Here is a 22,074-nt window from a genome sequence, read left to right on the forward strand (position 1 = left end):
CACCAAATGTGAGTTTGGTTCCAGAACTTGACTGATGGCTCAGAAGTCAAAGCCAAGCTCTGACTGCCATAATGGAAATCTCATACCATTGTGATCAGAGTGCTATTAACAGCATTGCCCTTGCTGAGGGTATCTGCAAACAAAATCAAAGGGCAAATAACTTTCAGATCTTTTTCTTTGCTTCTTGTGTTACCCAGTGTTAGGAGCCCCCGATGGCGAGGCAGATTAAACTGCTGAGCTGCTGAACTTGCTGACCAAAATGTCGCCGGTTCGAATCCGCGGAGCGGGATGAGCTTCCGCTGTTAGCCTCAGCTTCTGCCAACCTAGCAGTTCGAAAACATGCAAATGCAAGTAGATCAATAGGTACTGCTCCGGCGGGAAACAGTCATGCCGGCCACATGACCTTGGAGGTGTCTATGGACAATGCTGGCTCTTTGGCTTAGAAATGGAGATGAGCACCAACCCCTAGAGTCAGACACAACTAGACTTAATGTCAGGGGAAAACCTTTACCTTTACCTCTTGTTTTACCAGACATTTGGGATAATCAAATCTTGGGAATTTGACATAACTTACATAAATTGTATGGTCAGCATTTTCTTTCAGTATAGCAATATTAAATTAGACAACTATAGAATTCATGGTTTAATTCAGTCTTCCACAAGCTGTTGCTTTTCTGGTTTATTGCACTACAATCCTCACTCTCTTTGATTGGGCTGCGTGATGATGATAGAAGTTGTAGTCCTGCATCTCTGAAGAGGACAAAGACATGGAAGGCTGTTTTACCCATTTTGAATATAACTAGCTGTGCCCGACCACGCGTTGCTGTGGCGAAGTATGGTGGTATGGGAAATAAAGTATTGAGGAATTGGTGATAGTTAAGGTAAAGGGTAAAGGTTTTCCTCTGACATTAAGTTCATTATAAATGGGTTATATAGCTGTGTGGAAGGGCCTTGAGTCTACACTGCCATATAATCCAGTTAAAATCAGATAATCTGTATTTTATAGGCAGTGTGGAAGAGGCCTAAGTGAGGCCTAACTCTGCCTGTCCCCTGGGCTGAGAGGGTTGCTAGGAGACCCAAGTGGGCGAAGCTTAGCCTTCTAACTGGCAGCAACTGGATAAAAACAATTATTCCTCTCCCTCTAATTAGGACTTTATTTTTCTTTTCTTTTTGTTGTATGAACGTAGAGGCATGGATGAGGGGTTGTGCTGCCAAGTTTAGTTTTTCTGGGATGTGTAGTTTTGTTGTTTTGTCCTAGGCCGAAATTTCATTACCCTTTTATATATATAGAAGATACTGCCATTCTGAAAAAAAATGGTGGGCATGTGATGTTTCTAAGTTATAAGAGAACTGAAGTGGCCTTTTGATCACTTAAAAACTTCCACAAGCTGTTGCTTTTCTGGTTTATTGCATTACAATCCTCACTCTCTTTGATTGGGCTGCGTGATGATGATAGAAGTTGTAGTCCTGCATCTCTGAAGAGGACAAAGACATGGAAGGCTGTTTTACCCATTTTGAATATAATACTGCCATTCTGAAAAAAAAATGGTGGGCATGTGATGTTTCTAAGTTATAAGAGAACTGAAGTGGCCTTTTGATCACTTAAAAACTTGCTTTCTGGAGCTATCAGGGATGCACACTATTGAAAAATGTTGTAGCTCGTAGTCATGTCTGGTATACCTGTTTGGATTTATGGCATTCCTGAGAGAACATGGGCATGAAAATGGTTCTGTCAAAATGGAGCTGACAAAATAGTATTTCACCAGTTGACTTCAATTTCTGTGTATTTATGGTGAATTTTTGTATAGCATGTATTTTTATTTTTTATTGAATTCATGTCCTGTCTTTCTCCCGAGATGAGGCTTATAGTAATTTTAAAAAGGATTAAGCTAAATCCTTTGTTTACAAACATTTAAAAAAGAAACATTTTAAAAGAAAAACATAATTATAAACAGTAAAACATTTTAAACATATGCAGGTGCACACAATTAGAGCCCATATTTGTCCACAGTTGCTATGGAAAGCACAAATGCAACACAGATTGTGGTAAATGTAAATGATACTTTTATGACACAAGGCCATATGCACTCATTGGAATCTCATAGATACTCCCTCAATTGCAGATTTTGCTATTACTAGGAAAGTATGACTTTCCTGTTTAAATTAGACTTCCCTAATTTAAGACATTTTGCATTTGTCTTATATTGAGTAAATGCTCTCAGTCCTACTTTCATGTTCCAGTGTTAGCATAGCAGTTTAACACCAAGGCTAGCAGTTCACCTGATTATTCTGAGAAACTGTGAATACAGCGTGGAAATAATATTTATTCAAGCACTTTGAGAATGTTGATTGCTTCATCATTCCTATAGAGATGTATGTGGGTGTTTACAGATGCAACATTTAAACACCGTTTGAATCCATATTTGTAGACATCTGCTATGGAAAGCACAAACATAACACAGATTGTTGGGGAAATCAGTTGCAAATATGTAGCATTGTCCTAAGCATTGCGTAGTAAACTTAAATCTAGGAACACAGGATAAAAATTTTCTCTGGCAAATGGAAGGGATAATCTTGAAGTATGGAAATGCTTAATGTTGCCTTCCTGCTTAACTATTTTTATCACTTCAGTCTCACACCAAGTAGTATGTATAAGTAGGATTTAAGATTGAATATCCCTTATCCTGTGCCACACTTCATTGTGGCAGGGAGTCAGTTGTTGGATTTTTCAAGGCAGTTCTTTGGTAAGATAAATATGGAAAAATATCCATGCATAGAGAAAAGTGTATGTTCAAATGAAAATAAATATAAACTCTGTTATGTTAAGTATATATATAAAATCCTCATTTTGGGAAACTGTACACGAAAATGAATACACATTTTCATGCAGACTTAGAATGATCACCAATATAGAAATCAAAATAGATGTAAGATAAAAAAAAGGAAAAAAATGAAAATTAGAGGAATTGAAATTAATATACTTGTCCATGTCCAGTGGAGAATTATAGGTCTGACTATATGTTACATTCAAGTTGTAGGGATGTTTATAGTGGCACTAACATGCTTAGCTGAAGTCCTAGCTGGTCATTGGTGGAATTGTGACTATAACCAATCAATAAGGAAAGCACTTTGTAAAAAGTAAGGTACCAACATTGTATACATTGTTTGATATTTCTTATCAGAAGGCATATGCTAGTTATAGGATGGGATATACAGGGTGATTAAGCCCTTGGCTTGTAGCACCTTGTGCTAGAAATATTCCATGCTCTGAGCAAAGTGTGTCCCATGGGCAACATGACACAGAAGTATAGTTCCCCAATACTCTAGACCCCCTTTGCCCAAAGTGGAGAGTCTCCTCTGTTACTTAAATGGTAATACAGTAATGCTTATCATGCCTTGGTATAGACAAGCCCCAGCTTGCTGTGGCAATCAAATACTATGCAAATGCTCCCTGCCCCTTTCTTCCATTTGTCTTTCATTCCAGATTCAGCATAAAATCTCATCCGTTGCAAGTGTTGTCACCCCCTCCCTTTATATCAGCACTGTCTTTAAATGTCCTTGAAAATGCTCCCAGTTATTTAAATCCTATTTCCTCCTTCCATCCCTTCACTCTCTTCCAGTTGAAAATCCTGTCCCCCCTTTGTATACCTTTCCACCCCATTCTTCCATCTCCCACACACTTCATCTTAAAATCTTGCTCTTATGAAAATTCCCATCCCTCCTAACCCTCTCAGGCCTCTTCTACACTGACATATAATCCAGATTATCAGATCAGGTGATCCACATTATCTGCTTTGGACTGGATTATGTACACTGCCATATAATCCAGTTCAAATCAGATAATCTGGATTTTATATGGCAGTGTAGAAGGGGCCTCACTCACTCCAGCCCTTACTTAAAACTACTCTGCCTCGAGCCCCAAGAAAAGGCGGGTAGTAAATGTGTTGTTGTTATTATTATTACTAAAGTCTCATCCTTCACTTGCAAATGCTCCCTCCCTCCTCTTCCTTCCATTCTCTTCACTGTAACCCCAGTTTAAAATTAATCACACTATAAATGGCTGAATGTAATTATTTTTAATATAGTTTTAAAAAAATGCAGCCCCTGAGTTAGTGCAAGATGCCTAAATGCAGCCCACAGCCCCACTGCAATTGCTCACCCTTGAATAAAATATGATGATGAAATGGTATATGTTATTGAATGTATGTGTACAATGGCTTTAAGAGTCAGCCGAACAGTTATATGCACACAAGTGTTTCAGAGGATTTGGCTTACCTTTCCATAGCTCCTTTTTTGAATATCAGATTGAGTTAAGCTGATTGCACAAATAGGGATGGGCTCCTTCACCACAATAAAGAAAAACAGTGCAACATGTTTCAGCAAATCCGTTGTAGAAAATTGGTAATACAGTGGAGTCACTTATCCAACACTCGCTTATCCAACATTCTGGATTATCCAACACATTTTTGTAGTCAATGTTTTCAATACATCGTGATATTTTGTTGCTAAATTCGTAAATACAGTAATTACAACATGACATTACTGCTTATTGAACTACTTTTTCTGTCAAATTTGTTGTCTAACGTGATGTTTTAGTGCTCAATTTGTAAAATCATAACCGAATTTGATGTTTAATAGGCTTTTCCTTAATGCCTCCTTATTATCCAACATATTCGCTTATCCAACGTTCTGCCGGCCCGTTTATGTTGGATAAGTGAGACTCTACTGTATTCACATGGGAAATGAAGGAACTCGGATAGGTAAGCCTGGAATACGTATACAAAAACATTTTGAACTTTCTAGAGGCTACTTAAAAGCATCTTCCAAAATCATCCAGGAAATTTTCCTTCCCCACTGGTGTTCAATTTTCTTACAATTTCTTTGTTGGTGGCCAAACTTACACATTTTAGAAAACATATTGTGTGTAGCTGGTAGCAAAAGCTTATCTGCTTTCCTCCTTTCTTTGCTCAGTTAAGGATTCTGGAGGCAGCTGCTGTATACTTCCCTGTTGTAGACAAACATACCTGACTCCAGTACAATTGGCTAGATCAGCAGTTCTCAACCTGTGGGTCCCCAGATGTTTTGGTCTTCAACTCTCAGAAATCCTAACATCTGGTAAACTGGCTGGAATTTCTGGGAGTTGTAGGCCAAAAACACCTGTGGATCTCAGGTTGAAAACCACTGGGTTAGAGAATAATCCCATTTTTTCTGAGCTTCAGCTTTATAGCATTGTTCATTGCTGCATTCCAACACTAAAGATATCCATTTCCCCAACCCTTCCACACCATTTTAATGGTGACACTGTTCAAAACTTCCAACTAGAAAGGACAAGGAGGATAAAGGGGGAATAAAAGCCTCTGCAAAAAGAATGTTCCTTTGTTAGAGGTTTGTTACCTGAGATGTACTTGTAACTGATTTGGGAGAAATGCAGTCAGATTGCTATCAAATTGTCTACTTATTTGTGTTTGCTGAGTCTTCCTTTGTTTATCTGTGTAACAGTGTACAGTAATGACATACAACTAGGACCTCACTTTTGCTCATAGGGTAGGGATATATGTATCTTCCCCCCAAGGCATGTAAATGATACATGCTGAACAAAACTATTCATATTTTGTTCTGAAATGTTCACATCTAAAGTGCAGTTATTCAAGTAATACAACTGTGTAACTCTGATCCATTTCTCTTCAACTTCAGGACACTCCATATCTAGATGGAGCCTCTGGCATGCTGATGAAAATGATCCCTTCCTTGTTTATTCATGTTTTATCTTAGTTTTAAGATTCTGGCTTTCCTGTTAAACAAATCATAGTGAACTACAAATGCATACAGCTTGATGTGGCAAATGGGGGAGGTAGATATTGGTTTCTGATAAATGCTTCTTTTCTTGCAGCAGTAAAGGCTCAAATTCATAAACAAAACAAAAAAAAAACATTCCAAATCCAGTATTGTTGCAATGCTTTCCTCAGTTTGCCATCTGCGTTAGTTTGTGTTGTTTGCTTCCTGATTTGAAAACTGATTGTAAAAACTCAAAACATAATAACACAAGCTGGTTTTGTTATTTTTACAAAAAAAAAAAATCATTTCTATTAAAGGATTCCTAGATGAAGTCATGAAGAAATACGGCAGTTTAGTTCCTCTCTGTGAAAAGGATGTTATGGGAAGATTAAAGGAAATCTTTAATGAAGACTTTTCTTACCGGTTAGTTGCTTTTTGTATAATTTTTAGCTCTATTCTTTTATACTCCAGATTCCATGTGCTGCTTTACACAGCTGCATCTCTAATATGCTTGGATAACGTAGCATTATCTCTTTTTCTCTTGGTGTCCGTAAATCTGTTCCAGAAAGCCATTCATCACTAAGGAAATCATGAAGTATCAGACAAGGCATCCCAAATCTTCCACTTGCAATTTCCGGGTCTTCTATAATAAGCACATGCTGGATATGGATGACCTAACAACGCTGGATGGTCAGAACTGGCTAAATGACCAGGTGAGAGCAAATTTGATGCTCTGTTCATTTTTTTAAAATTACATTTGCAGTTCTCTCAACTGATTGTCACAGATAGTTGAGTTTTTTTAGGCAGTGGGGAGAAGGGGAACAGAATCAGGTTTTATTATTTTAGTATACTGATCTGGTGTACTTAAAAGAGCTGTACAGTTCAGAAAAGAATGGTAAGGGTTAGTTCTGAGGGAGAACAGCTTTTTAAAGTAGCTGTATTTCTTGATGGGCATTTTCATGGTGAGATGAAAGGTTTTCTTCTGCCCAGCAAGGATTTTTCATTAACTACATACCTTTTGTAGCAAGGGTTTATTTAAAGACTCACTACAAATCATATTCTGAAGATATTAAGGCTTCATTTGTGACTCAGACACTCTCCCACCTTTTTTCAATTTCATATATCTTATTTCAATACTTTAATGTTTTTAAAACATGTAGTCAAATTAATAGACTGTTTGTAATGTATTTTTCGCTAAACTGGCAAGCCATAAATCAGCTGGCATGGGGAAACCATCTTTATCTCCTATTTAAAAAGGTGCTAAGCAGCAACACACCCCATCCTTTTAATTTTTACTGCAAAATGATGCGTCTATGGGCCACATTGGGAACCCTGGTAAGGCAGATTTTGCGCATCATCTGGGAGAGTTCCTCGCACCTTCACCATTGGGATTCTCTTCTGTTACTGTTTTCTCTTTTCTATGTCTCTATGCATGTCTGTAGGATAGAGAGTGGAAAGCTAGGCCATTAGTAAGACAGGGTATTCCTTTTTGATTCCAGTTAATTCCTTGATTCTATTAATATAGCTCCCCCCTATTAATGTGTAATGTCTTGATCGCAAATGAACTCATCAGAATTGTAATTATATTGTCTGCAGTGAAAGCACCCAGGGTAGCTTTTTGCTCAAACTATTGTTTGCTCTGAGAGCATAGAAATGCCGTATGTTTTGATTTCTACCATCAGACAAGGAACTAAAGGTTGCTGGATATTTTGTGTTTATGTATATGAGTAATTAGGAGCCCCTGTGGCGAAGTGTGTTAAAGCACTGAGCTGGAGACGGAAAGGTCCCAGGTTCAATCCCCGGTAGCGGCGTGAGCGGCCTCTGTTAGCTCCAGCTCCTGACAACCTAGCAGTTCGAAAACATGCCAATAGGTACCACTCCGGCGGGAAGGTAACGACGCTCCATGCAGTCATGCCGGCCACATGACCTTGGAGGTGTCTACGGACAACGCCGGCTCTTCGGCTTAGAAATGGAGATGAGCACCAACCCCTAGAGTCAGACATGACTGGACTTAACGTCAGGGGAAACCTTTACCTTTTATATGAGTAATTACAGAGAGGGAAGAGGAGTTCACCTGCTCAGATCATAGAATCTGATCAAGTTGGAAGAGACTATAAGGGCCATCCAGTCAAATCCCATTCAGCCATGCAGGAACATACAATCAACACCCCCCCCCCCCACCAGATGGCCATCCAGCCTCTACTTTAAAATCTCAAGAAAAGGAGACTCCACCACCCCCCCACCCCCCAAGGCAGCATATTCCACTGCCAAACGGCTCTTACCATTAGAAAGTTATTCGTAATGTTTGGGTGGAATCTTTTTTCATGCTATTTGAAACCATTGCTCCTTGTCCTAATCTCCAGAGCAGCTGAAAACAAGCTTGCCGCCTCCTCAATGTGACATCCTTTCAGATATCGAAGCATGGCTATTATGTCCCCTCTCAACTTTCTTTTCTCCAAATTAAACCTACCCAGCTCCCTAAGCCGCTCTTCATAAGACTTGGCTTCCAAACCTTTGATCATTTTAATTGCCCTTCTGTAGACATGTTCTAGCTTGTTAACATCATTCTTTATACTGCTAAGATGATAGCATTCAAGAACCAATACTAAAATGTATTTGATTTCCCCCTTTCCCACCATTATCTTTGTGTTTTATCTATTGGATTGTGAGTCTGTAGGCAAGAACTGACTTGTCTTTTACTCTATGTGCAGCAGTTTAAAACCTGATTTAGACTGTTTTTCAAACTTTGGCCTTTCAGGTGTTTGTAACCTCAGCTCCCAGAATTCCTGACTTTAACTTCTGGGACTTGATGGTCAAAACCTCTGGAGGACCATAGCTTGAGAAGCACTGCTTTAAAGGAAGATGTTGGTGATGGTAAACTCAAGTATGGATATTATAGCTACATAGGTTCAAGCCCAAGAGATGTAACATCAAGGCTTTGAGAATATTTTTAATAGCTGATTATTAATGATTCACCAGTTTCCTTCATAAATATCAGAGATCCCAAAACATTGCATAAATTGAACTCTAATCCTATGGTATTCTCATTGTACATAGATGTGCTTTCCTGTAATTGCTATGAATACATTTGTGATCAAGATTCTTGTAATTTAGGACATTCCGGTGGCTAGTTTATTACCTTATTGTTTTGGATTCTCACTATTGAGATTAATTCGGAGCGCTATGGAATGGAAGCTTCATGATTTCACTGAAAAATAAAGCTAAAATTCCCTCACAATTGGCACAAAATTGCATTGTGACTTTTCTGCCTTTCAATTGGTCAGAAGCTTAGATTCTTGATGATTATCTGCTGTGGAACATAGACAATAACTGTACTTCAATTCAGTGGTGATTTTGGGTTGAAATTAATTGGAACAACACAATGTAACAGGATGTTTTGATGTGTACCAAACTAGATCTTTTAATTAGGTGACAAATAAGACAGTGAAATTCCAGAGCTGAAATTTCTAATCCATTTCGGTATTAGTATGCACTTTTCAGTTAACATTCTTACTCAGTGGAATGAGAAAAAGAAGCTTCTAAAGATACTCAGTTGCACCAATAAAATAAAGACAAAACCCTAAAGCAAATACCCATGACAGCTTCCTTTTCATACTTGTCCGCTACATTAAGTGATGATCTGCATGGCTGCCTAAAAATGAGAAGTGAAAATTCCCTTAAAGATGTGAGCTTGGGACATGCTCTGTTTGTCTAGAAAAAAAGTATTTACATATTGTTTTATGTTTGTATATCTAAACCCCTGCAGCTGCTTTGATTATTTGCAGAACTCTGTGTGCGCTGCAGAATAGTAGCCTCTTTCTGTATTGAGAGAATAATTTCTGCTTCAGAAGGGGTGCAATCCATCAGCTTGGCAGCAGGCCAGGAGGTCATGCATCATGTCTGCTATGTTAAAGTCCACAAAAACAGGCTGCCTTGTTTGATACCTCCATAACCGCAGATTGAAAGACTCTGAGTCTTCTTAAGCGTAGACAGATCTGTTAAATTTCAAATGAATCATCTACCTTCAAGTGAGGAACTGGCCCAGTTAGTTCATCTCCAGTGCTGCCATTTGAGCTTGACCTCTGTCACGCTCAGCGTCCATATCTGGCCAAGCTTGAGAAGCTCAGATGGATAAAACCAATTACTTTTCATATCTATTTCCTTCCCTCCCCTTATGGAGTTCAAGGAAGCAGAAGCAGCCCTCGCCATTTCCTCTTTGCAAAATTCCTGCAAAGAAATACCAGCTCCTTCTGTGGTTCAAATCCCAGTGCTGTGTCCATTGATATACAATGATTCACGTGTGTACTTTATAAAAATAAAGTATGTTTTGGTAGAAACCAAATACCTTAGGCCATATTGCCTCCTCCTTTTTCTTGGGACAAGGCATAATTATTTTAATACATCTTCCACATAATGTAACTCTTGCAACAATGCTCTCTGGAAGGCGATTGGGTGTAGAAGGAGCAAATAGTGTAGATTTACCTTGAGAGATATATCCCTAACCTTTTGTGCCTATATATGAATGTCATCAGAACAGAGGGAAAACATATGAAAAAGCATTTCATACATAAGAGAAGCTGTTTGCCCAGACTGTATTATGATCTTTTTAGTGGAAGAGTTGGATATATACTGGGGCAAAGTGTAAATGAATAACTTACAAAATCTCTCCCTATGATGTTATTTGGGGCAGTGTAGCTCTACCAGAAAGTCTTCCCCAGATGAGTTCAAAGACTGAATGGGTTTATAAGGCAGAAGGCAGATGCTTGAGTATTTGGGTCGCAAGTTCTGACTTAATGTTCAACAATTGATTAATTGGATCTGTGTAATTGGGTTTAGATTGTTGAGCTTAATGACTTCTGCTGTAGAGGAAGAATTCCAAAATGTGAGAAACCTTAACTATCTAAACTTTTTCAGATTATCAACATGTATGGTGAGCTAATAATGGATGCAGTCCCTGAAAAGGTAAGCATGCTTTCTTCCTTTTGTCTTGTATTATGAAGAATTAGCTAAATAGTATAGGAAGAGAGGTGGCACACTTGTGTCTCCTCTTTTTTAAAACAGTACAAAGGTAACTGTGGCAGCATGTGTTTAGTAGGAATAGAGGCTGCCAGAGAGAAAGCCCTAGCATATTGTCTCTTTTTGGCTATGTTTTTAGTGTGAACTTCTCTGCAGCATGGGCAAAGGTCAGGTTCACTTAGTTCCCCAGGGCAATGATGGTAATACATTTTATTTGTTACCCACCTCTCCTCAAGGCAGTAGAAAAGGGTACAAAACAGTCAAAACATAAAAATAAGACACATTAGAATACATATATTAAAATTCATTGGACAAAGATTAAAACACCAATATGAATAAAATGTAAAGTTAAAATTCATGGTTTCAAATTGAATAGTCCTTCCGGAACAGATAAGTCTTTAATTGTGCCTTAAATGTTGACAGCGCATTTAACTGTTGAATCATTTTTTACCATGGTGATTAAAGATAATAAATTGTAAGACAGAAAAGTCTCACTAAATCTTTTTGGGGGATGTCTGAAAACTGCTGTTTGACAATACAAAGTGACTGACTATCCTTAGTTGGCGCTTTTAACACACAGGTTGGGTAGATTTCAGCATTGGCAGAGGAGTAGACTAGGTGACAGTTGTATTTTTGTGGAGATATGACCACTAATTACTTGCTTGTCATTTTTGAGCCCATGGTTTTTGTAGAAAACTTGGCTCACAATAAGCTAGAGTTCCTTGTTTAATGCTAGAGGCACTGTTTGTATTTCAGTATTTGGATCACTGATCACTTTTGCCTTTATAGGTTCATTTCTTCAACAGCTTTTTTCATAGACAGCTGGTAACCAAAGGCTATAATGGGGTAAAACGATGGACAAAAAAGGTATGTATCTACTTATTAATATTGAAATCTTGTAGCGGGTTAGAAATGCTGAACCATCTTAAAGGAAAGCATTAGTATTATATTTCTTGGAACTGCTCCAGAGAAATGGGCAGGGTGTTAGAAGTGTTCTTGGATCTTGGCCGGTGTGGTGCTATGTCAGTAAAATATATTTTATAGCCCTCTAGGTATGTCAGGGGCTAGTACTCTTAGCATAGCACAAACCAATTTGCTGATTTATTTTGTCAGAGAAAAAGTTCTAGGCATCTGATGGTGGGCTAATTTCTGACATCTTAATATGGAGGCTAGGAAATACCTGGTTGAAAAGAAAAAAGACAAGCAATATGGGAAGCTAAAAAAAACCTACAGGAAATGTTTGTATAAGTATATACAGAGGACCTTCCATATCCATGGGGGGATTAGTTCCAGGATGCATATGGCCAAGTGCCTTACATAAAGGGATGAGAACAGAACTTGAGCTAACTACCCCATATTCACCCCGAAGGTTGCACATGTACATAACCACCCTCTTGCTAACGCTCTTTCTCACTCTCCCATGTGTGAGCAAACCCCAGTCATGTCTTCCCTCATTGGCATCAGCTTCCTGCTTTTCCTTCCTCTCTCCCCCGTTCCCGATCTCCAACCTACTTGGCATCTACTTCCTGCTCTTTTTCCTTTTTGTTCCCCTTTGGTCCCATCTCAGTGGTTTCGTCACAATAGAACAACATACTTTGATTTTTAAAAATATTTTTGATCATTGATTAGTTGAATCAGTGAATCCAGAGCCTACAAATAAGTAGAGCCCACTGTTCAGCTGTTGAGCTTTTGGCAGGTATAAGAATAACAAAAAAACCCGATACTGTATATTATGTATTGCACTATGAAGAAAAGCATTTGGATTTGCACTCTCCAGTGCTAACTTTTTTAAAGGTATTAAGTCATATGAAATCTAAAGTGGTTGTTGGTTGGAGGGAGACCTTGATGTGGACCATGGTGCATTTTAAATACATATAAGTACTCCTTTTGTTAATGCATAATTCCTGATGTGGTCAGAATGTATGGATAGTTGTGGAGTGGCGTTGAATAGAGAATCTAGCTTGGACATGGGGAAAGAGATGGAGGGAATTGAATGGAATAGTCTGGAAAAAGGCCTGCTTGATCAGAACCTCGAGCAATCCACGCTGCAGCATTTTGTTTCAGGACTCCTTGTGAGTATTTACTGGCATCTTTCAAACACTGGGATTTTATTTTTACCTCCCCGAAAAAGTTACCTGGGTTTTCTAAGAACATGCTTTGATCTGTTGGTCATAAATATTTCACCTTTGTTTGCTACTTGGGTTGGTTTAGTTTTCTCACCCACTTTCTGTACCTTTAATAGTTATTTAGAACAGAGAATTTAAGCAGGCATAGCATGTCATGCAAACAGAACCTACTGAGATTCTCTATTTTACACAGCCATTAAGTACAGGAACACTAATTGAGTGCATTGGATTGACCATAGCAGAACTGACTCAGAAAGGAACACTCTTGGGAATAAGAGTTGTTGCAATTGCCCAGTATGCTGATTCTATGTGCCCATTCTTTACTAGATCGTTATAGTTTCAGTAAGAAAGACCTCCTTGCAGAGTTTCTGAAGACATTCCTCTAGAGCAGGAGTGGAAATTTTGTAACCGAAGGGATCCATGCAGGCTTCCTCTTGTGCAGTTCTAGAGCCCTCTGTTGCCAGGCCTCCAGATTAAAAAACCCTACATTATTCTAATATCTCAGTTTTTTGGGGGGACATTTTAAAAGGTAACCTACATGGACATCAGGGATCATGGTGTGGATAGAAAGTGGGGTGGGTGAGGCTCCTGGATCTGAGGGTTTATTAACTTACTGATACTTAAAGCAAGAAACTGAAAAGTGTATGCAGAGAGGCCTTTTTATGAAACAGTAGATGATTTCTGCTCAATTCCTGTTAAGGAAGGTTCTTCTATGCCATAAAAGAGCTAAGCCCCCTTCCTAAGCACAATCTAAATGTCCTCATGCTCTTAGAGGCATTTATTTTGCAGGAGGTGCATTCAGATTTGGTGCCCTCAGCTGTCTTCTGGGTTGCTGATACGATCCAGTACTCATCTGCATTTGCCAATCCTTGTTGAGAGCTAGCAGGGTTTAAGGGCTGGATTTCCACAATTGTTTTAGAAATACAGGAAGTATCTCTGAAGAAACTTAATTTAAATCGAGGTTGTACAAATTGTCGGTCTTGATATTGGACTATAATGTTCAGAAGCCTTAGCTAGCATAGACAATGGAGATTTGCAGCACAACAACTTTGCAGTGCTACAAGTTGCCCAGTACTGGTTTCAGTCTGCTTTTCTTTCTTTCTTTGATGGTTTATTATTATTTAAAACACTATCATTAAACAATTCAGAGGCACGTTCCGAATCATAATCCATTCTGTCCGTTATTCGTCATGAATTCGGTTTTACCGTTAATGCGGCATCTATTGCTCAAAGGCCTGGTCCCATAACCACATTTTAAGTTTTTTACAGAAGGACAAGAGCGAGGGAGCCTGCCTGATCTCATTAGGGAGGGAGATCTTAATCTGTTGTTCAGCTCACCTTGATTTAAAAAACAAGTGCACACTGCAGTGCTTTTATCACTGTGTTCCCAACATTTCCAGTGTTGTGCTCTTCTTTTGTTCCTCCGTGTAATACAGAAGTAAAGTACTTATATATAAAAATGTGATCTCTCCAGTAGCTTGCCAGGGCCAACCCCCTCCAAATTCTTTGGGAGATAAAGTCAGTCCTTTATTGTAAGTATTCATTGAAAACAGGGCTTCATAAATTGAAATGTACCCGTTCTGCTACTTGGAATAGGAAATTAAATTGGATTTTGTTACTTAGCTTGCACAGAAGAACTCTCCTTTTGTTTGGTTCTTGCTTTGTATGTAGCATTTTGAGTTCGGCTGCAAAGGCCTGTCTCACCCGACTGGATTTTAATTAAACTTAAGGGTGCATATACTTTCTCCTAGAATAAGAGCATCTGATTTTTACTCTCACAATGAAGTTTGCTCTTGTTCCTTCCTCAAGAAGTAGTTGATTTTGACTGTATGATTTCTGGGTACTGATGTAGTGTCCTGGTGTAGGCTGAGCTCTGAGTCAGGAAACCCATCTTAAATCTCATCTCTGTCATGGATACTGCAAGGCTAAATCTGCTACTAAATGACTAGACTCATTGACAAGTGTTGACTTGTCATTTGGCAATCAACGGAATGTATCTTCCCTAATTTGAACTAACAATTGTATTTAGATTTTGGGTAAGCTTCTGTCATCTTAGCAAAGTATCCTACCTTCACTGTGGGATAATATTGTCCTATTTTGCAACAAGGACTGCATCTAGATAATTTTTGTGACATGATTTGAACACTTGGAAGTCATATAGGTTGAGTATCCCTTATCCAAAATGCTTGGGATCAAAAATATTGTGGATTTTTTTTTAAATAATACAGAGGGATTATTCCTTATTTGAAATGCTTGGGACCAGAAGTATTCTGTATTTCAGATCCCCCCCTCCAGATTTTGGAATACATGTAAATATATAATGAGATGGGGCCCAAATCTAAACAGGGAATTAATTGTTTCATATATACCTTCTATAGCTCATACATATAGCCTGAAGACAATTTTATATAAAATTTTAAATAATTCTGTACATGAAAGAAAGTTTGAATACATTGAACTGTCAGAAATCAAAGGTGTCACTAGCTGAGTCATCCATGTGGATGATTTTGGCATATTTCAGATTTTGGTATTCCAGATAAGGGATGCTAAACCTATATAAGACTGCTTAGTATCATCCAAACTATTCTTTATGGCAGTAATTGCCAACCTTGTATCCTCCAACTGTTTTGTACCTCCGTTCCCAGGAGCCTTTGCCAGCATGACAAATTCTGGGAGCTGAAGTCCAAAACATCTGGAACACCAAAAGTTTTACTTTAACACCGTAATGACATCAGAGACTGCTGCTTTAGACCAATGGTGTCAAGCTTGGGGCTCTCCAAGTGTATTGGACTTTAGCTCCCAGATTGTGTGGCCATTGGTCTGGGAGTTGGAGGCCCAAACATCTGGAGGGCCACAAATTTGACACCTCTGCTTTAGATTCTTCATCACACTCGTGTTTATCATATTTTTTCTCTCCCCATTTGTCATTATGGGAATAGTTATTCTAATCAGGTGCTTTGCCAGAAGGAAAAGGTCTTCTGTTTCTTTTTACAGAAGTAGATTCTCCATTGTGTTCACATAAGCTAAAGCTTTGACCTCAATCCTACATCCCTCAGAATAGCATACATATCTGCATGTGGATCGGTTCTAAACTGGGACATATACCCTGACCTTGGCTTACTGATAAGTCCTTGAAGCTGTCTTGCACAGCTGTTCCATACTTCAAAGGAAGCAAACACACTCAAGAAAGTGTTTGGCTAAATCCCTGTTATTGTTTGTTGCATGCCTGCAGATCTTTTCCAACTTACAGTATGGTAGTTTCTGACTTATGGCAATCCTAAAGTGAACCTATCATGGCATTTCCTAGGGCTGAGCCAAGAAATCAAGCCCTGGTCTACAGAGTCATAAACCATCACCCAAACCATTCCACCTTACTGCCTCTCTGAATCCGCATAGACCTAGATGCAAAATAATTGAAGCATCACTGAGGCCATGCAGAGAGGTTTCAGGGGTCTTGCAGTAATTTGTGATAGGATGAGTGCTGCACATAAGGAAGAGAATACCCTGAAGCTCCCTAAAAAGTATTTTGCACGTGGAAGGGAAACTTAGGTGCAAATGTACCTACCAGGATTCTGACTTTTGTCTGCTGCCGCTTCACTGAAGATGTCACTAGATGGTAGGAGAGACACAGGCATGCTGCTGAAGACACCAGCCCCGTCTCTCTTTCTCTGCTGTATAATCAGAGGAGACTGAGCATATGATGTACTAAATATAGGACAATGTCACTGTGCTGAGGTTAGAATAGCAGAGACATGGCACTGCTAATACAGTGACATGTTGTGCATCCCTTCCTGTTGAAGAAGAAGAGACATACATGGAGAATTTTCTTCTCAGTATCATTATTGTGCCTGTCACGGTGTCTAATTTTAACTTCCATTCAAATCCTTGCTCCCCTATTAATTTGAGTCTTATAGATCCAGTTTTGGCACTCCTGTCTTAATCCTTGCTATCACTCAAAACATGTCACACTTCTCTGTTGTCACCGCAGCAATGTATGAGCTGTTCAACCTCAGCCAGTATTTAGTTGGATGCTGTCACAGCAGAGATGTCCTATTTTCATATGCGGAAGGCCATACTTCCTGTATTTAAATAGAGATAGAAACAGAAGTTCCATTTTTAAATGTGAGTATTGCTGAGCTCAGTAAAGACAGGTCAATGTTCTAAAGTTTTCAGGAAATGTGTTCCAGCAAGCTCTAGACAGGAAGGCCAGCTTAGAGAAGACAGAAATCTTGGTTGAGTCGTGCAATTCTGCTGGAAATATCTTTTTGGTTCTTCACTTGAGCATAGCTCTATGGTGGGAGGAATTCTGCCAGGTTTAAGAAGGACTAATCATCTGATATTAAGAACAGTGTGCATTCAGAGTAGTTTAGGTAGGTGGCGGAATGACAAATGGGCTAAATGTGGTTGTCTGCTTGACTTTACACTCACACACTGCTGCCTCCAGAAAGAAGAATGTGCCTTTTTAAAAAGACAAATTATTGTTTCTTTCCTGCAGACCTCATGTGCTGTAGAGATATGAAAATTTGGAAGAACACTGGAAACATTAAATAAGACCTCACCATTTTATTTGTCCCAGATAATTTCTGAAAACTATATTGCAGTTAGACATTTATGTAGGATGGTGTGCAGCATTTCACATCGCTGTAATTGCTGGTCTTGGTTTATTTTTTTAGTTCTTTAAATAGGAATGGGTGATTCAGGCTTGGTACTATGGTGGAATCAGATGAGACAAAATGATTTTCTTCTTTTTTGCCTACTATAGATAGGTCCCCCCCCCCCCCCCCCCGATTTTAATGGAATTTTTTGCCTTCTCATCTTAGATTAGCAAAAGGCTCTTTATAGTTCATGTGCTCCTTATAGTTTAAGTCCTGGTAGCTTCATTTGTAATAATAATATTTAAAGAGTACCTTCAATTTGTTATCACTTCCTGGGCAAACTATAACTTTAATAAATAAGATAAAATAATGCAGTTAAAATGAAATTTTAATTTTAATTGCATTTTATTGTATTTTAACTGTATTTTAACTTGTATTCATGACAGAAATTATTACTTTTTTGTATTTGCCTTGTTTTTTTTTAATTTTATTGAGTTGTGTCATGTTATAGTTTGCCACCTTGAGTCCCTGTGGGGAGAAATATGGGATAAAAATGAAGCAAGTGAAATTAAATAAAAATACATATATAGAATACTTCTGTATTGAGTGAAGGTATACAGCATTTTATGCTTCTTGATTAAACAAGTGACTTTCATATAAAGCTTGCTAAAAATTGTGTCCCCCCTCCTAGTTTTCCCTTTAATGTTATTTGTTTTCCAAGAAAACAAATGAAAAAAAATTCCCTATGGTTTGAACTGTCAGAGTTAGAATCCGGATCTTTTGCATAAAAAGTGCATGCAGAGCTCACCTTTAGCTGCAGTGTCCTGCATACGCATGAATAAAATTGATTTCCTGAAGAATGAGTGAACCAGGACTTTGTCTGAACTAGATCTTACCCCCCCCCCCCAAAAAAAAATAAAAAATCTTCCAGGGTTCCTTCTGGAGTAATCGGAAGCTGCCTTAAACTGAGTTATGTCACTGATCATGTAGTTCAATATTGTTAGCTCTGCCTGGCAGTGGCTCTATAGAGTTCCTGGCCCAATTCTTGTCAGACTTTACTTAGAGGCCAGGTGTTTTCAGGTGGTGGAGCAGTGTGTTAAAGCGCTGAGCTGCTGAACTTGCAGACCGAAAGGTCCAGGGTTCAAATCCCAAGAGCGGAATGAGAGGCCGCTGCTAGCCCCAGCTCCTGCCAAGCTAGCAGTTTGAAAACATGCAAATGTGAGCAGATCAATAGGTACTGCTCCAGCGGGAAGGTAACAACGCTCCATGCCGTCATGCCGGCCACATGACCTTGGAGGTGTCTACAGACAACGCCGGCTCTTCAGCTTAGAAATGGAGATGAGCACCAACCCTCAGAGTCGGTCACGACTGGACTTAACGTCAGGGGAAAACCTTTACCTTTTAAACCTATAGTGGTATATAAATTACACGCCACACTGAAGTTATGCCTATGGCCCTTAAAACCTACTTATAGAAGCTGAGAACACTACGAAATAACAAATCTGATGTTTTGGGCCATGTTTGTTGTGGTCTGGTAGCTTACAGATATTTTTTTTGGGGTTTTGCCACAGTTTCTTTCAATATAATAGTAACCATTATTATTGGAACCATGGGACCTGTTTCTTATGTTATATCAGTCAGTGGGCCCACATTAAGTATTAAATACATGAGGCCAGCCATGCAAAAAGGTTTGTCCTATCCATTAAGTGGTAATTCTTTTCACCTGCCTGGGGCTATTTGCATCTGTTCATATGCCTTCCAGATCTTCACTCGTGGAGTGTATGCCGAACAGTGTTCTTTCATTGGTTTTTGACTGTGGCCTGCTGGCATATGTATTTGTGTACTGAAGGTTGTCGTTTAAAAATGCTAATTTCATGCTTAAAACTTAATGCCATCACATTGCATGCTGTCAAAAAAAATATTGATTTTGAATAATTCAGCACGAAGAGATACAGGGCAGTAGCCGGTGCATGTTTTCCTGAAAATAAATTGAAGCTTCTGTTTAAACAAGCAAATGGTGTCAAATAAACGGCATCAGGAAGGAAAACAGAACGCGGAGTGACTGTGTAAGGTTTGGCCTACATAAGGAGCACCTGAGGTGGCAGAACAGATTTGATGTGTATGTATTTTAATTTTATTTTGGTAGAAGATGTTTAGAAATTATTTATTGAATTAAAAGTATTTTATGCCACCTTTCACCTTTTGAGGTGAAGCCTCCACCCCAACAGTTCACGAAGCAAAAAAAATTGCATATAAAATCAAGTTAATTAAAACAATATAAATATTTAAAACGGCCACTGACAGTTTAAGTAATCTATTTTCTTTTTAAATAAACAACCTGGAGCAACCAGGTTTTTAAGACCTGCATGAAAAACAGTTGTGGAGGCAGCTATGTACATAAGGGTACTATAGAAAAGAGCCTTTTACTTATGCTTGCCAACCTAATTATTCCTACTGGCAGGGAACTGAGCCAGAGAGTAAGAAACTCCTTTCCTTGTATGCTATGTAGGCATGAATTGGCAGGGAGTCTTGTGTGTATAGAAGCATTAAAAGTAGCATTCTCACATGATGTGCTCTGGTGTGTACCTCCCATGTGTACTATGATTAATCTCAAGATGGGACTCACTTGGGAGGAATTAGAGAGAGGACAGTAGAAAAATGGTGGTCTTGTTTCCTCCGCATGTCCTTCCCCTGACACTGAAGTTAGTCCCATACCATTGAGAATGAGCTTATCCAGCTGGGCAGCATAGCTCTGCATCCTACCTGGTAACAGAAAGAGAGCTGTGCGTGGACAAGAACCTGTTCAGCTGGGATGGATGTTGGATTGCAGTCCCTAGTATTCCAGACCACTGGTTATGCTGAATAGGTTTGCTTGGTGGCACAGTGTGTTAAAGCACTGAGCTGCTGAACTTGTGGACCAAAAGTTCCCAGGTTCAAATCCCGGGAGCGGAATGAGCGCCCGCTGTTAGCCCCAGCTCCTGCCAACCTAGCAGTTCGAAAACATGCAAATGTGAGTAGATCAATAGGTACCGCACCGGCGGGAAGGTAACGGTGCTCCGTGCAGTAATACCGGCCACATGACCTTGGAGACATCTATGGACAACACTGGCTCTTCGGCTTTGAAATGGAGATGAGCACCAACCTCCAGAGTCACGACTGGACTTAATGTCCGAACAGTCCATCCATATGTGGAGGGCCACACAATTCTCACATTTACGTTACTACAAGGTAGCCTTTTAACCCCATACAGGGGCCCCTTGAGTGTAGATTGATACTACAATGGAACTGAGACATTCTCAACAACATCTGGTGGGCCCACCATTAGATGAAATGTGAATAGTTTCATTGGCTTCATATAGTTGTTACAGAACATGCCAGTGCAATTAATGGGGATCAGGCAGTGGAAACACATCACTTCTATTTCTGCCTTTTCGGCTGCCTGCCCATTAGTTGTCAGGTCCAGGTAAAGGGGGTAGTTAATGCTGGAAGCCCTAATCAGGAATGTAAGAAGTGAAGAAGAGGCTGGCTGCAGAATTTCAAAAGCCCGTTAAAGTTCTTATCTTTGGCAGGTACAATCACCTGTCCCTCTCAACAGCCCACCAATGAGGAGGAAGAAGGGGGCAGCCACCAGAAAATGAAGAGGATAGCTGTCCCCATTTTTGCCTCAGGACATGCCTTCTTGCAGCCCCGGCAATAGATTCTGACCAAGAGAAAGTGACCTATTGACAGAGGGAAAGTTTCTTCACCTTAGCCCTGAGACTGTTTAAATGACCACATCTGAACCACTTTTCTGCTGCCACAAAAGGGTTCCGTGATATTTAGCTCTGTGTTCTGTATCACTGATGGGATGCTAACTAATATTATAAACTACCTTGACTAGAGTATTCTTGGGAAGACAGGTAATAATGGTGTGTGTGAATATCGTCTATGAGAAGCAAGTAAGGATGTTATTTCATGCTTCTGGATATAGGAGGCATCATGTTTCAGTCTACCCCATGTATTCATATTCCTTCCTGTGCCATTTTAGCATCTAGTGTGTCTGAGCATGTGAGTGTTGATGAAAGAGGTAAATAACAAAAGGGCAAAAGTGTATCTCGATTGACAGGGTGTATACTACTCATTCCACATGAGTATATATATGCATGTGTGTGTAACTCCTGTTAGGACCTCTGCTGATGCCCATAGAAGCTGGCCCCTGAAATAGAAGTCTGTTTTGATCTCACATTGTCTTTCACTTGCCTTGCCGTTGCCCAAACTCTCCTGCCATAGCTATGTTACTCAGGTGTTGGCTGCAACTGTCCTTTCCCTCTCTGTTCCTCCATCTCTGTGTCCTCAGTCTTTCCCTTGCTGTTGATTGGCCAGGTGCACGACTACTTCTGAATCTGGAGCAGTCTTAAGTAAACAGATGGTACTTTGTAGATTTGAATTTGTAGTTGAAGGGTACTTGAAGAAGCCTTTGCCTTTCACGAAACGTGTGTTCTTTGGAGTTGGAAGAACTCTCCTCTGAGGCTTTGCCTGCTTGGAAAGAACAAGTTGAGCAGGCTTGTTTCCACTCAGAACGT

The 22,074-nt window shown here is 39.4% G+C and overlaps 1 protein-coding gene across 1 annotated transcript in view; it reads left to right on the forward strand.

The window, feature by feature from the left end:
* The window catches only part of senp5 (SUMO specific peptidase 5), a 46,133-nt gene that overhangs the window by 15,019 nt on the left and 9,040 nt on the right, over positions 1 to 22,074 (forward strand). Inside the window, exons 3-6 of the mRNA XM_008118224.3 lie at positions 6,093 to 6,198; positions 6,341 to 6,488; positions 10,690 to 10,737; positions 11,581 to 11,658. Coding sequence (XP_008116431.1) covers positions 6,093 to 6,198; positions 6,341 to 6,488; positions 10,690 to 10,737; positions 11,581 to 11,658 — 380 coding nt within the window. The remainder of the gene's footprint in view (positions 1 to 6,092; positions 6,199 to 6,340; positions 6,489 to 10,689; positions 10,738 to 11,580; positions 11,659 to 22,074) is intronic.

Source organism: Anolis carolinensis, chromosome 3, assembly GCF_035594765.1.
Source record: "Anolis carolinensis isolate JA03-04 chromosome 3, rAnoCar3.1.pri, whole genome shotgun sequence".
Taxonomy (NCBI): domain Eukaryota; kingdom Metazoa; phylum Chordata; class Lepidosauria; order Squamata; family Dactyloidae; genus Anolis; species Anolis carolinensis.